General features: G+C 42.0%; 1 protein-coding gene across 2 annotated transcripts in view; it reads right to left on the bottom strand.

Moving 5' to 3' along the window:
• Positions 1-3,134: 3,134 nt before the first annotated feature.
• Positions 3,135-13,734, bottom strand: part of pxylp1 (2-phosphoxylose phosphatase 1) — a 34,553-nt gene continuing 23,953 nt past the window's right edge. For both annotated transcript variants that reach the window (XM_036537528.1, XM_036537529.1), the window contains 2 exons: positions 7,752-7,882; positions 3,135-5,182 (listed from right to left, as the gene is read on the bottom strand). In XM_036537528.1, the coding sequence (XP_036393421.1) occupies positions 4,200-5,182; positions 7,752-7,882 (1,114 nt within the window). In that variant the 3' untranslated portion in view covers positions 3,135-4,199. The remainder of the gene's footprint in view (positions 5,183-7,751; positions 7,883-13,734) is intronic.

Raw genomic sequence — 13,734 nt, 5'->3', positions numbered from 1 at the left:
GCTCATCAACTGAGTTCATTTTTTTTAAAGTAGATTTGTATTAGAGTTTTCACTCAAACCATTGTGGGTACTCTACAAAAAAAGAAAAAAAATGAAAGCTGTGCATTTGTACTTTGTAGATTCACCTTGTTTGATTGTAGACACATAGCTATCTGGACGTTCTAGGTCAGTAAAGCTTTCTACCCACATCCAAGCAGTGGCTATTACTGCAAGTCAGAGGTACAGTACAGCTGACAGCCAATGTGAGCCATCTGGTCAATTTGCTGTCACGCACTTGTAAAGAAGCAGGGACATATTTGGTTTATCCAAATCACTGCATCAGGAGCATGACCATGCAAATGCTTTCTGACGCTGGATTACAGGCCAGGGAGATCATGTCACTGAGTGGCCACAAGGCATAGAGCTCCCATCAGCGCTACTGGAGGCTGTCCCTCTACAACATAAAATAATGTTGGCAGGCAGCAAAATGCAGACCATGCTCCTGTACCTCCAAAAGACCTGTAAAAGTCCAAAACTGACCAGGTAATTAACTTGATTTTCAAAAACTGTCACCAACTTCACCAACCTTCAATGGTTTTAAAAAAATAAAGCCTTAGGGTCATTATGGTAATTTCTGTCAGAAACTCCATAAAGGGCCTCAATCTTGGTACTGTACAGGTGTGGTATTTGCCCTGCCAACCTGCCCTCCCAACACTGTATTGATGGAGAAAGTTGCCAAGCTTCACAGGTGCATCTGGAAGCTTTACGAAATTAAAGATTCTCTTTTGGTAGCTCTACATGCAACCGGTAGCCAGTCCCCTAGGGTCTCAGCTGAGCCTAAGCAACTAAGCTTTGCTATGGTTCAGAATATGCATAGCTGTATAATAAATTCTTCACTGCAACCACACTAAACTCTTTCCCTTTCAAACAGACTTTCCATCTTCAATAATATAACTACTTAAAAAGTGGTAGTGATTGACAACTCTACAGACAGACACCCAAACGCTATACAGGACTTTCTCCACCATTGTCCCCCAATGGTGGAATGAACTTTAACACTTCATCTGTTCTGCTGAGTCCCTCTCTGTCTTCAAGAAACATCTGTGACACAGCTCTTCTGCTCTTACCTAAAGGAACTTCTCATGACTAAAAGCATCTCCTACTAAACTATAAAATAAAATTACAAAAAATGAAAACATCTAATGGTTTAAAGCACTCGTTAGATTTACCTGCTAGTTTGTACCTCGCCTGGCCAACCTTTGGAACTTTGCCATGCAATGCTTCTAATATTGTTGGCTCTGTATGGTTTTTCGCTTGTGTTGTATTGTACCTCACTTGTATGTCGCTATGGATAAAAGCGTCTGCCAAATGAATAAATGTAAATGTAAATACTAAGTCTCTAGCTAACATACACTATATGGACAAAGGTATTTGGCCACACCTGTTTTTCAGGGTTTGGGATAGGCCCCTTATCTCCAGTGAAGGGCAATCTTAATGCTTCAGCATACCGAGACATTTTGGACAATGCTATGCTTCCAACTTTGTGGCAACAGTTTGGGGAAGGCCCTTTTCTATTCCAATACGACTGTGACCCAGTGCACAAAGCAAGGACTATAAAGACATGGTTTGATGAGTTCGGTGTGGAAGAACTTGACTGGCCCGCACAGAGCCCTGACCTCAGCCCCATCGGGCACCTTTGGGATGAACTGGAAAGGAGATTGCGAGTCAGGCCTTCTCGTCCAACATCAATGCCTGACCTCATAAATACTCCACAGAATGAATGGGCACAAATTCCCACAGAAACACTCCAAAATCTTGTGGAAAGCCTTCCAAGAAGAGTGGAAGCTTTTATAGCGGAAAAAGGGGGACCAACTCCATATTAAAGTATATGTATTTGAATACAATGTCATTACAATGTAATGGTCAGGCATCTGAATACTTTTGTCCATATAGTGTAGCTGCCTCCCTGGTGGCTCAGTCACTGACATCAACACAAACTAGAGCCTACCAAACAGCTAGGTCAGTCTATAATTTCCTCTAGTCTAACTCCATCTCTCAGAGATGATGAGACCTACATAGCAGGCCTGTGTCTCTAAGTCACTGAATCACTGGCCTGACTGGTATGTATATAACACTGTAAGGTTTGCAGGCACGTGAAATATATTCATATAATATATGCCTGGTGAAGAGGGATGGACTCTGAGCAAGACAGGTTATCTTATCTTTTTTAAATTTGTAATGCCCAATCGTCTGAGTTATAGCAATGGTTAATAGAGCATTACTATGTAGCTCCTTTCCATCTACATGGTACATGAAATCCAACACTCAGGGAAAAAAAACTGGATCCCTTTTTATCCTCTTTGTACTACTGGCTTATTGGATAAGTTACCAACTGAAAAATTAAAAAAAAAAAAAAACCATCACCCACATCTCACATCTCCACTCTCTTGGTAGCCAGGGTGATGGATCTGCACTTCTATACTGGATTAGTACAACAGTACTCAATGTCACTGACCAGAAGAAACACTGAAAAATAAGCTACTGTGAGTTTACAAGTCTTAATAATACATTTGTGGCAAACATGCTGATGTTCACTGTACTTTTTCATTCTTGAAGAATTTCAAAGAACACACCACAAGGGGGCAGAGTAACCCTACAAAGCTGGGGCCAACCACAATAAAAAACACCTCTGAAGCTAGCTCAACCAATGCATCCAGCTCATTTTATGAGTGCGAGTACACCTTCAATGATGGCCATTCCAGCTGATATTTTTGTCTAAAGTTTTTAAAAAGACACAAAATATGTTCTGAATAAATGAGCTGTCAGGCATGTGCTTTTACAGACTTTACATTTTACACTTTTCTTAATTAATTAAAATAATGAAATTTACCAACAAAACACAACTGTATATACGTTTAGTTATGTCAGTCAAAATATGTAATATTTTTATGTATTACACTATAAAAGTCAAGACAAATAAATAAATAAAATAGACTTTTATGAAAAATAAAACAATTGAGACACTTCTTGTTTATTGAAAAATGTGCCATTATGTGTAAACTTCCATACAGCAAGTTTTCATTGTAAAAAGTGAGACTAACCAAATCCAATCCAACAGTTTGAGTTTAAAATTAACAAGTGATTATATTCTCCAGACAAAATGTTACTTGAGGATTCATTATAACCTGTAAAACAATATAATGACCATCTGCTTCAGCAGGGTTATCAGAACCACGAGAATCTTGTTTCTTTAATTCTCAAGAGGTATACATTGGAATTCTCTGTGCTCTCCATAGTACTCTTACACAGAGTTACAGCGCATGTACATAGACATTGTAGTGAAAAAAAGAAATCCAATTTCCCAAACAGCAACAACATTCTCACCTCTGAATCACACCATTCCACACCCTGAATGATTCAACCAAACTGGTATTGCAAGTGTAATCACAATTACAAATATAGCTTCTAAACACGAGTGTCAGCTGTGCCGTGCTGCGCTGTTCTCAAGTATTCTGCTAGAGGTTTGAGGAGACGGGTGCAAAAAATCCAGTAACGGCAAACTGCAAGGTTCAATTTCGAGCACCATTTTGATAGAAAACAAGTCCATGCAGAAAAGGAGAAAGTTTTGCTGCTGTAGTGAACAGAAGAGAAAACCAGCAATTTGTGCAAACTCCCAATCCAGTACACTGACAGACCAGCTATAGCAACATTCCAGTTAAGGCTTCCAGCTGGGAATAAAGTGGCTATGTGTCCTCACCTGCCTTGAGGAAGCATCTCTTTTAAAACCTATTTTTTTTAAAAACAAGAAGCAAGTATGATTAAAAATATCACGGACCGTGGTTCATGACACCACAACGCATACAGCATACAGCAAGGTCTTTTTCAAATGTTCTTCTGTGAAAAGTAATTTACAAAGAATGTAAGAATTATTATTAGTGTTACTATATTACAAAAAAGTAACGGATTTAAAAAAACAATGACAAAGTTAAAAATACCACTGGATTTGGAAGGAATGGAGTTTGGAAGGGAAGCATGTTTGGCTTCCTTTTACAAATACTTTTAAATATATTACAATACATCTTACGTAGTGCACTGGTGCACTTCTATCAACAACAAAGGATTAGAAAAGAAAAAAACTTCAGCTACACTTGAGTGTGTTTGTGAAAGTGTTTGGATCAAATAAAGCCAATTCTCTAATGTGCACACACACTCCTCCTTCATCAAACAGGCCGTCGGTGACAGGCCTCGTGGTAGCTGGTGGCGTTGAGGATGCTGAACATGTCCTTGCGTACAAACGACAGGAAGTTGCTGAAGGGGCAGAGCGGCTGGGAGTGGCGGTCGTGGTCGCGGCAGAAGGTTGTCTGGAAGGTGACGTCCTCGCCGTCGTAGAGGACGCGCACAAAGAGCCGCCTCCTGTCCCTGTCCCTGTCGCCGTCCCCGTCCCCGTCCTTGTCCTTGACCCCCCGCGGCGGGGGCGGGCTCCTCCAGAGCTCGAAGACCACGCGCGCGGCGAAACGGGGGAAGCGCGCCCCCGCCAGGCCCAGCGCGCTCAGCAGCGGCGCCACGGTGACGTCGTGGGCGGAGGAGAGCGCGAAGAGCCCGTAGCGCCGGCCCTCGGCCGCGCGCAGCATGCGCGCCGCCGTGCGGTTCAGGAAGGGGTGCGCCGCCAGGAGCGCGTACCGGTGGTACAGCCCCCGCCGCCGCCGGTCATGCTCATCCTCCAGCTGCTGTCGCCGGATGACGGCGAACTGCCGGGTCGAGAGGCAGCCCTGCGGCGTGCACGGGAAGCTCAGGCTATGGCACAGATGGCAGAGCAGCGAGTCGACGGGGTTGGCGGCCCGCAGCTGGCGCGGCGGCACGCCCACGGTCCGCGCCATGGCCGCGTACGTGCGGTCCAGCTGGGTGTCGGCCACGCGCAGCTGGTACTGCCGCTTCTGCTCCTCCTCCAGGTACTGGTTGCGGGCGGGGCAGTCGCAGCTGCTGTCGCAGAACAGCGTGCTCCACTGGTGCCGCACCGACAGCTTGGCCCAGTCGAAGTCCGGCAGCAGGCCGTACAGCAGGGCCAGGCCGCTCTGCAGCGTCCGGCTCTTCCCTGTCGACTCCACCAGCAGCTGCTGGCCTGACCAATCGGGCGGCAGCAGCTTGTGACGCTTGATGTAGGTGTTGCGCAGGAGGTGGCCGTTTCGCAGGTGCTGCACGACACCTGTAGGGGGAGACAGAGAGCAGGCTTTCACGGCCACAAGCTGTATTTCCCCTGGAAGGAGCTGCAGAGTCAAAGACAGGCTGCTCACAGGCACATAAAGACATTTTCCACATCATTCTGATATGGCAGTACAGCACAGATCTGCTGGAAGCCATCAGTGAATCTCTCCTCCACATTATCAAGCGCTATCATTAAGCACTGGTGCAAGTACATTCCTTACAAGATCATTTTCAAAACTTGTGACAGCAGTAAAACTCTCCAACAACAAAAATGTGTGTGTGTGTGTATATATGTATGTATATAGTATCTCAGAGTGACTTTTAATGCCAGTCTATTGTCCTCTTTTGTGTGTGATTTAATAATATACTGCAATCTGTCCGTATGCAGTGAACCAGGCAGATATTGTTGCACTCGCCCACTCAAAGAAATGCCTATTTATTTGCTTGCACCTATGAACTCCTCATAATCTGCCAATTATTGTATAATTAGTCAAGTGCCTGTGCCGACTGTTTCGAGATTTAAAGGCTGAAAGCCCCACAGGTGACTTGGTTGAGAAAACTGTAGGCCCTAGCAATAAATTAGCATGATTAACACATTTGACAGACACAAGAGATGATTAAATAATATATTCTCTAAAGGGCATAATTCTTGGCACAGTACTCACAAATTGCATGTCACAATACATTTTAGCACAGCTTCACTTTCATTACAAGCTAGTTAAAGTAATGGAGAACAAAACCAAAGTGTTTTCACATACAATTTTCCGCTGCACGAGATATCAGACCAATGTGACATCATATGTGCCTTTTTACATTTACATTTACATTTATTCATTTGGCACATGCTTTTATCCAAAGCGACTTACAAGTGAGGTAGAGTACAACACAAGCAAAAACCATAAGGAGTCAACAATATTAGAAGCACTACATGACCAGGTTTCGGTGGTCGGCCAGGCAAGGTACAACCTAGATGGTAAAGCTAACAAGTGTGTTAAACCAGTAGATTAAAATAAAATTTAAAAAATGTATAGTTTAGCAGGAGACAGTTTTGAGAGATGAGAAGATCCTTTAGGGGGTAGTATTTCAGGCACTCAGATGTTTCTTGAAGACAGAGAGGGACTTGGCAGAATGGATTAAGAGTGGAAATTCTTTCCACCATCGGGGGACAACAGCGGAGTCCTGGATAGTGAAGTTTTTCTAATAACAATGACTGAGCATCTCCTCACAATGGAATAGTGCACCGGCAGCCTGAGCTCTTGATGGCTTATTCTCAGAACCATTTTTGTCTGCTCCTTTCCGACCTCTTCTTTCACATTTTACTTGTGAATGAAACCGATTCAACTTTGCCCAAGGTGTGTCAACGAATTGGCCCACAGTCATCTTCAGACGTAGCTGCACCCCTCAAGAGTCTTAATTTTATGTTAATCCAGGCGCATTTTAATACACAGTGAAATACTCTTTTTTTAAGTCTTTCTTTAGGATCGGTTGTTTTTTCAAAATGACGGTCGACCTTAATGGCTTTACACCAGCGACCAAGCATGATTTCCTTCAGCCCAGCCAATTCACGAGTTCCTGTCCTGACTTCCTGGTTGGCATGCTGCACTTCTGGCAGAAAGCCTCTGGGACCTCTTTATAAGCAGTCAATTCTACTTTTTATGGATTGGTAACTGGACTGTTCAGCGTCAAGAGATGAAAACAACCCCTGAGCTTTTCCTACTGAAAACATTTTGCACAGGCAAGGGCCAGCGTTGACATGGCCCCTTTAACTTAAACAACTGAACAAAGTTACATTCTTCACAAATAATGAAGTTTATTTTCATTTTGCTGGGTGCCTTTTGTGGTTGACTGGAGTTGTTCTGTATAAGAGCATCTACACGGGTGTCAGTAATGTAAGTGTGATGTTATATGTAAATATCTTGTACATCACTTTGGATAAGAGCGTCTACTTGATGTCAACAATGTAAATGTATTGTATCCTGTACTCATACTGTGTGTCTCTCTAGATAAGAGCATCTGTTAAGCAACAAAACGTAAATGCAGGTTCTGGTGTTCCTGAGGAAAGATTTTCAACCATTCCTGGAAGTCCTGCATACTGACTGTGAACTTCTTTTTTTGAGTTTAAACCACTGACATTCAGTTTGACGTAAAACCACAAAGAACTATGCGTGTATCTTTACTTGATTTTATCCATAGTAATGTTGAGTTTACATTCAGTGACACAGTCAAGGTTGTGTGAAATCAATAGGAGTGATTGCAAGACAGATTAATGAAGTGGCTATGATAATCGATCCACCACACGCATGTTAGAGTAAATGCACACTTCCTCATATATTACGAATACAATAATGGAAAGACTCAATACCACATGTCTATCCACTGCCAGTACAACCTTCACTTCACATTCTTTTAATGCCATAAAATCCTAAAACATGTTTTTTTGGCCAAATTACCTTTGTGACATGCTATGGGAGTGTGGTTTGTGCTGAGTGTCAGCATATCTGAGTAGGAATAGTAGGAAAATAGTAGGAAAAATAAAACAGCTTCCATATTGCAGAGTCGTGACTGGTTACCTGTCTGAGTGAGCTCTCCCATCTCGCACACGCTGTGGTTGGGCACACGGGGCAGGGAGGCCAGGGCGGTGTCCCAGCGGCCCCGGGACATGTGGGTAATGAAGGCGGCCAGCTGTGGGTGTGTGGGTTTCCTATAAAGAAGTATGCAGAACACGAAACGGGTCAGTCACACAGCAGCGTGTGGGCAGGGAAGGACACATCCTGTTCATTAACACCTCCAATAAAGGCAGGGGATGAGCTGTGAACAATACTAAAATGGATTTCACCTTAAGTGACACTGGTTTGCCCTGACCAAGGAGCGTGTGCGTGGGTGCATTTGTGCATGTGTTTCTGTGCAAATTAGCTGCAGCTGATTCCATGCAGGCACTACATAGACAGAATCAGAATTCTTCAGCAAAGGGGGACCTTTTGGCTGCTGCCAACAAAGCAGGAAGAACAGCATTGCAATCCCAGGTCAAGACAACACAATGGCAGTGGCACCAGCATACAGGAGCAGTGCAGCCAGAGCTACAGGGGTAATAAATCTCAGAAGACAAACATCCCCACTGTTGTAGAAAAAAAACACACTGTTGCACCCAATCCACAAAACACTCCATTTACTACAGTAATATTCCAATGGACCTGAATGTGTGTCATAATGCAAAGTGCCTTTAAAAGCCTGGTGATATTGCCAGATTATAGACTGCTTTTGATATATTTTGTGATATGGGGCAAAGCTGATTTTGCCTATTAAATTTCCCTTCGCGTATGGCACACGCAGTTGCCCTGGGTGTAGTGAATGATAATCACCACTAGGGGGATGTCTCGTGCTACAAGTGGAGAGGCACAAGAAACATTTGACCAATGTTCAAAAGCTTTAGAAAATATCTGACACCTGCCTGGATCAACATTTCTTTCATTCTGGAGGATGATTGAGACAAACGTATTAACATGTTTAAAGACTGATAAAATGTAAAATATTATGTTCTCGCAAGAAAGCATTTTTATTTGCTGGGACATTGACGTGCAATGGTTATGGTTCGCTGGTACATTAAAACCACCACACAACACACAACGACATCAGTCTGACTCCAGCCTAAGGCCAGTGTAAGGACATGTCACAGCTTAATACAGCATGGTATCAGTGTCCTGTAGTCATCCTGCCACCACAGACCCACAACCTTGCTCCCCTCAGTTTCAGTGGTAGGAAAAACTCTTTACTTTTAAACCATGAAACCTGGCAATTTCTCTCAACCTGTTCTATGGAAATGGTGCTCATGGATGCAGATTATTCAGTTAGTAAATTGCTGAATTGTTGCAAAGTGAAAAAAAACGATGATGATGGAAAATGGTTAGTTTCAAGGTGACATTTCAGCATTTTCCATCTCTAGTCATCATGGTTCCACTGTCCTGACTGGAGGGTTAAAATTACATCATGCAGTACCAAATTACACTTACTGTAATTTTGGGGCTTGATAATCTGTAGGTGTCACAAATCTCTATGTGGGCCTCACTGTACTGCTGGGAGTTCACAATATTGTGTGAAATATAGCCAAGATATAGCAATATTTACCCAGCCATTCAGGGGCTAATTCAGGTCAGACTCCAGGGATACAGTTCTCAGTAAATACTGACACCCCTGCAATACAGAATTAAAAATGTATTCTTCTCTCTAACCCTAATCCTAACCATAAATGTTTCAGGTCCAGCTTCACGAAATCAATTCAGCTGAAGACTGCTGAAGGTCAAAACTGCCATGTATGAAGTGTAAACCCACAGCCAGCCTTTGAGCTCAGCACTCTGTCCGCTGCTCTGCTGCCGGGGAGGTGGGGGGGTTAGCAAGCCTGACAGGTGAGCTTCCTTCCTCACATCTGGATCAGCTGGCTCGGCAGCCCAAAACATCTGGAGCGTGTGCTGTGATCTGCAGTGCGGTAGGGTAGCTGTGGGCCTCTCACAGCCCAGTGGAGCCAGAGCTGGCCTATCCCGTGTTTCTGACAGGAACACACCACCAGCGTGTGCGCGGAGGCAGTCTGAAGCAGAAACGCGTTTTTACCTTATTTTGTCTTTTTACATGAGTTCAGACATGCAAGTTCCCCCACCGCGCACCGCAGCACACGCGTACATACACACGAGCATGCAAACACACGCCTGCATTTAAACATGCACGTGCTCACTGCACTTCTCTCCCCCGAGCCAGCTGGCACTGAACACAGGCTGGAGAGTGACACCTCACTTTTGTGCATTTCTGAAAGCCAAATACTAATTGTGATGCGAATTCCAGATGGTACCACTCTCCCTCCCCGTAACGCCATCACTGGAAATTATAGCCAAACAGGTCACCTGCGTTTGTTACTAATGAGAACAGTCAGGATGCTTTTTCCTCACTACCTTCAGATTGGTGCCTTTTTTTTTTACCAAAGCTCCCCCTTTCTTTTTAAACCAAACAGCCCCCACACAGCCAAATGGACGTGATTTCTGAGGGTGGTGGGGGGTATAATTAGTCACAAATGGGGGCATTCTGGGAAATTTCATCACTGGGTATAAGCGCATAGAGGCCCCTTTCCTGTCAAATGCACTTCTGAGCAGCAGTAACAAATCATACTGCTGTCACTACTTTTCAGGAGCTAACAGTGTGTGTGGCGAACCCAAGTTATTACATTGTATTATGTAGTTCTGTCACAGTATTTTTTGTCACCATTTTTTTGACAGACTCAAGCTAAAACCTGGCCGTGTGATACCATTATATCATGGCATATTGTTTGATTTATAATGATACTATTTCAGAATTTAATATTGTGGTACACCATCGTACTGGACAGGGGGGAAGCATTAAGGGATAGGATCAGACTATGTATAAATGATTAGGATTACCATTTAATATATTAAGGCCAAGGGAACACAACAGCATAGTATCATCTGCATGTATTACTGATTTACTGTATTTATCATCCACATGCCCCTATATTTCTATACACGTGAATTACTGACATATTTATTTATTTACCAGATGATCTTACCAGAGTGATTTATAAGGTTAATATGGTGAATCACATTTAAGCTATCAAGAACAGTAACACCATGTACAGAACAACCATTATTAGAGCAGGCAGAAAGCTGAAAACTGTGCTAAAATACATATTTGTTAAAATTCAAGCAAAAACATTGACTAAAAATTATCATTAAAAGCACCACACTCACATTATTTTATGAGGTGAACTTACAGCCACACAATGCAAGCAACATCCAAGCTATGTGATGTAAAACAACAAACCATAGGGGTAACGTGTATTAATATTTAATCATTCACATGCCCCTGCATTGCTGTATAAGTGTATTACTGATGTATTTCTCACCTGATGCATCACCTGCCCCTGTATTGCTGTATACCTTTATTAGAGTTTGATTTCTCTAAGACTATTACAGCATTAAATGGTAATGTATTGCTTAAATCCAGTATTTTCAATAAATGCATGCTCAACCAGGATGTCATCATTGATTAAGATACAGCACAGAACCTTACAGTATCTACACAGGAGAACAGACATAGCACAGGCTTCTATCTCTGCATTGCTGCCTTGAAACATGGTAAAAAGCAAAAAAATAAATACATAAATAAATAAAAAGATATTAAGAATTGTGGCTCTTTCACTATGATGCCTGGATTCATAACAAAGATGAAATCCAACCCAGATGGAAAGGTTCTCTTCTGCCATCAAGCAACATGTCAGCCTTAAATCCAGGAATTAAGATAAAAAATGATCCTTTTATCCTACAGCTGCATTTAATAATAATCTGATAAATGATAACATCTGTACATGTGCTGCAAAGACCAACAGCAGCACCACTTACTTTTTTTATTTTAGGCAGTCCTATCCTACCCTAACACAAGTAAACAGTGTACACAGAGCCTACACATTACTGCAGCCATATCCTAGATTTAGTTACATCTTATGACATTCGTGTAAGCGATGTTGCTGTCCTCCCACACAGCCCAATACTATCTAATCACCTTATTACCTCAGAGATTCTGACTGAGGATATTAGAGATGAAAAAGAAGCATTTCCTTAGTCATTCTCTAAATTCCTCCATGACTCCCTATATTGTGAAAAATCTGTCAAATAATCCACACAAAGAAGGAACAGTAACCTTCTATTGATCATTTCATAGCTGCTATAAACCTTGACACTCTTACAGCAATGAAAAGAGAAAAGGTCAGCCATAAAAACTTATACCTTGCTACTGAACCTTGGAACCTTGGTGCAATCACACTTGCTCTCTTAAACAACCCTGTCTAATCTCCAAGTTTTCTTTTTAGCCTGGCAGGACAGCATAATGACTAAATTGATCATGTCCTCTAAACCATCAGCTTGTCTATTAGATACAATAGCTACAAAGCTTGTAAAAGAACTTGGCTTTGCACTTGATGAGTGGGTATTACCAATTTGTCTTTGTTGTCAGGATTTGTTCCAAAATTCTTTGAACTAGCTGTTATCAAGCCCCTCCTCAAGAAACCTAATTTGGATACATACAGACTGGAGAACTATAGGCCTACTTCAAACCTCCTCTCCCTGCCAAAAATCCTGGAGAGAATTCCAGCTCAACAGCTTAATTCTAAAAATACGTATTAAACTTTTCAGTTGGGTTTTAGGCCCTGTCTCACCACATAAAGTCTTCATTAGAGTCATTAAGGACCTACTTCAGACTGCAATTATGTCTCCCAATGTGTCCTTCTCAACCAGGGCTCGACAGTGTGAGCGTTTCACTCGCAGTTGTGACTAAAAATAGATGTGTGCAAACTGTAAAATGCATTTATGAGCATGTGTGCGAATAAAAAGTATTACAAAATTCAGTCCAAGCAGCCTCTATTTTTTACCAACAATTTTTTAACCAGCCAAGAAAAACTACAGACCTCGGCGAATTGAGTTTCTAACTGGTTTTCTTTGAATCATAAGGAATATCCTCAGAAATACAAAACCTTCCTGGTAATCATCGTAAGCTACTTCTAGTATCGCCATGTGATCGCTGAAGTAACGTGTAAATAACTGTGAAGTGAACGTCACCAGAACCGCATCAAGAATTCAACAAGAAGCTGCTTTGGAGTGTCCACAACTGAAGACTTGATGTGGATCAGCTTGGAGAGGCCTTCAGTAGAGCAATTTGATCCCAGTCCTGCTGTGGACCGCTGAGCTCAAAGTGGGCCAGACCACCTGCTTACAAAAGCTGCTGGACCAGTGATATCCTTTGTATCTAAACAGACTGAGCAGACTTTTTTTGGCATTTAGAACCAAGAAGAACTACTTTATTATAGAGGTGTTCATACCGTTCATACTGGTTATACAGTTTTAAGTATAAATAATTACATAATTATTGAATAAATACAGTTTGAAGCAGAAATAATTAAAAACCTAGTGTACTTTTTGTATTCAAATAAATTAAATCATTTTGCTTGCAAATGTCTCCTTGTATCCCTTTATTAACAAAAAACACATTATTTCATAAATTTTCACTGCACCCCTAAAGTTCTTTATGCGCTCCTAAATTTGGCACAGTAAAAGACAGTGCTTTCTTCCAAAGCGACTACAGTTCAGAACAAAGATTATGTTCAAGAATGTGGCATAAGAATCAGCAATACTGCAGGCTCACATGGTCAGAGCTGTTGGGACAATGCCTATGATTAGAGGGGGGCACCACTTACATGTAAGGAATATCCTTACATGAGGCACCAATTAGGTAGGAATAATTAAATTAAACACATGGAGGCACCATACAGAATATGGCGTCTAGTCTACCCATAGCGGTTGAAATAAAAGATCAGTCTCAATTTCGTTTTGTATATCAGTCTCATAAAATATACTAAACTATTAATTTGGAACTTCAATTAATAATTAAATTAATAATCATAATCAAAATTACCACATCAATAGTTAATCTTAATCAAATCACAATACTATCTATTTAGCTAACTAAACAAATAACACTGATGACCCAACTAAGAGGTGAAGT

This window comes from Megalops cyprinoides, chromosome 9, assembly GCF_013368585.1.
Source record: "Megalops cyprinoides isolate fMegCyp1 chromosome 9, fMegCyp1.pri, whole genome shotgun sequence".
NCBI classification, from domain to species: domain Eukaryota; kingdom Metazoa; phylum Chordata; class Actinopteri; order Elopiformes; family Megalopidae; genus Megalops; species Megalops cyprinoides.
Note: the sequence above shows the minus strand (reverse complement) of the source record. Positions and strands in the feature narration are given on the sequence as shown.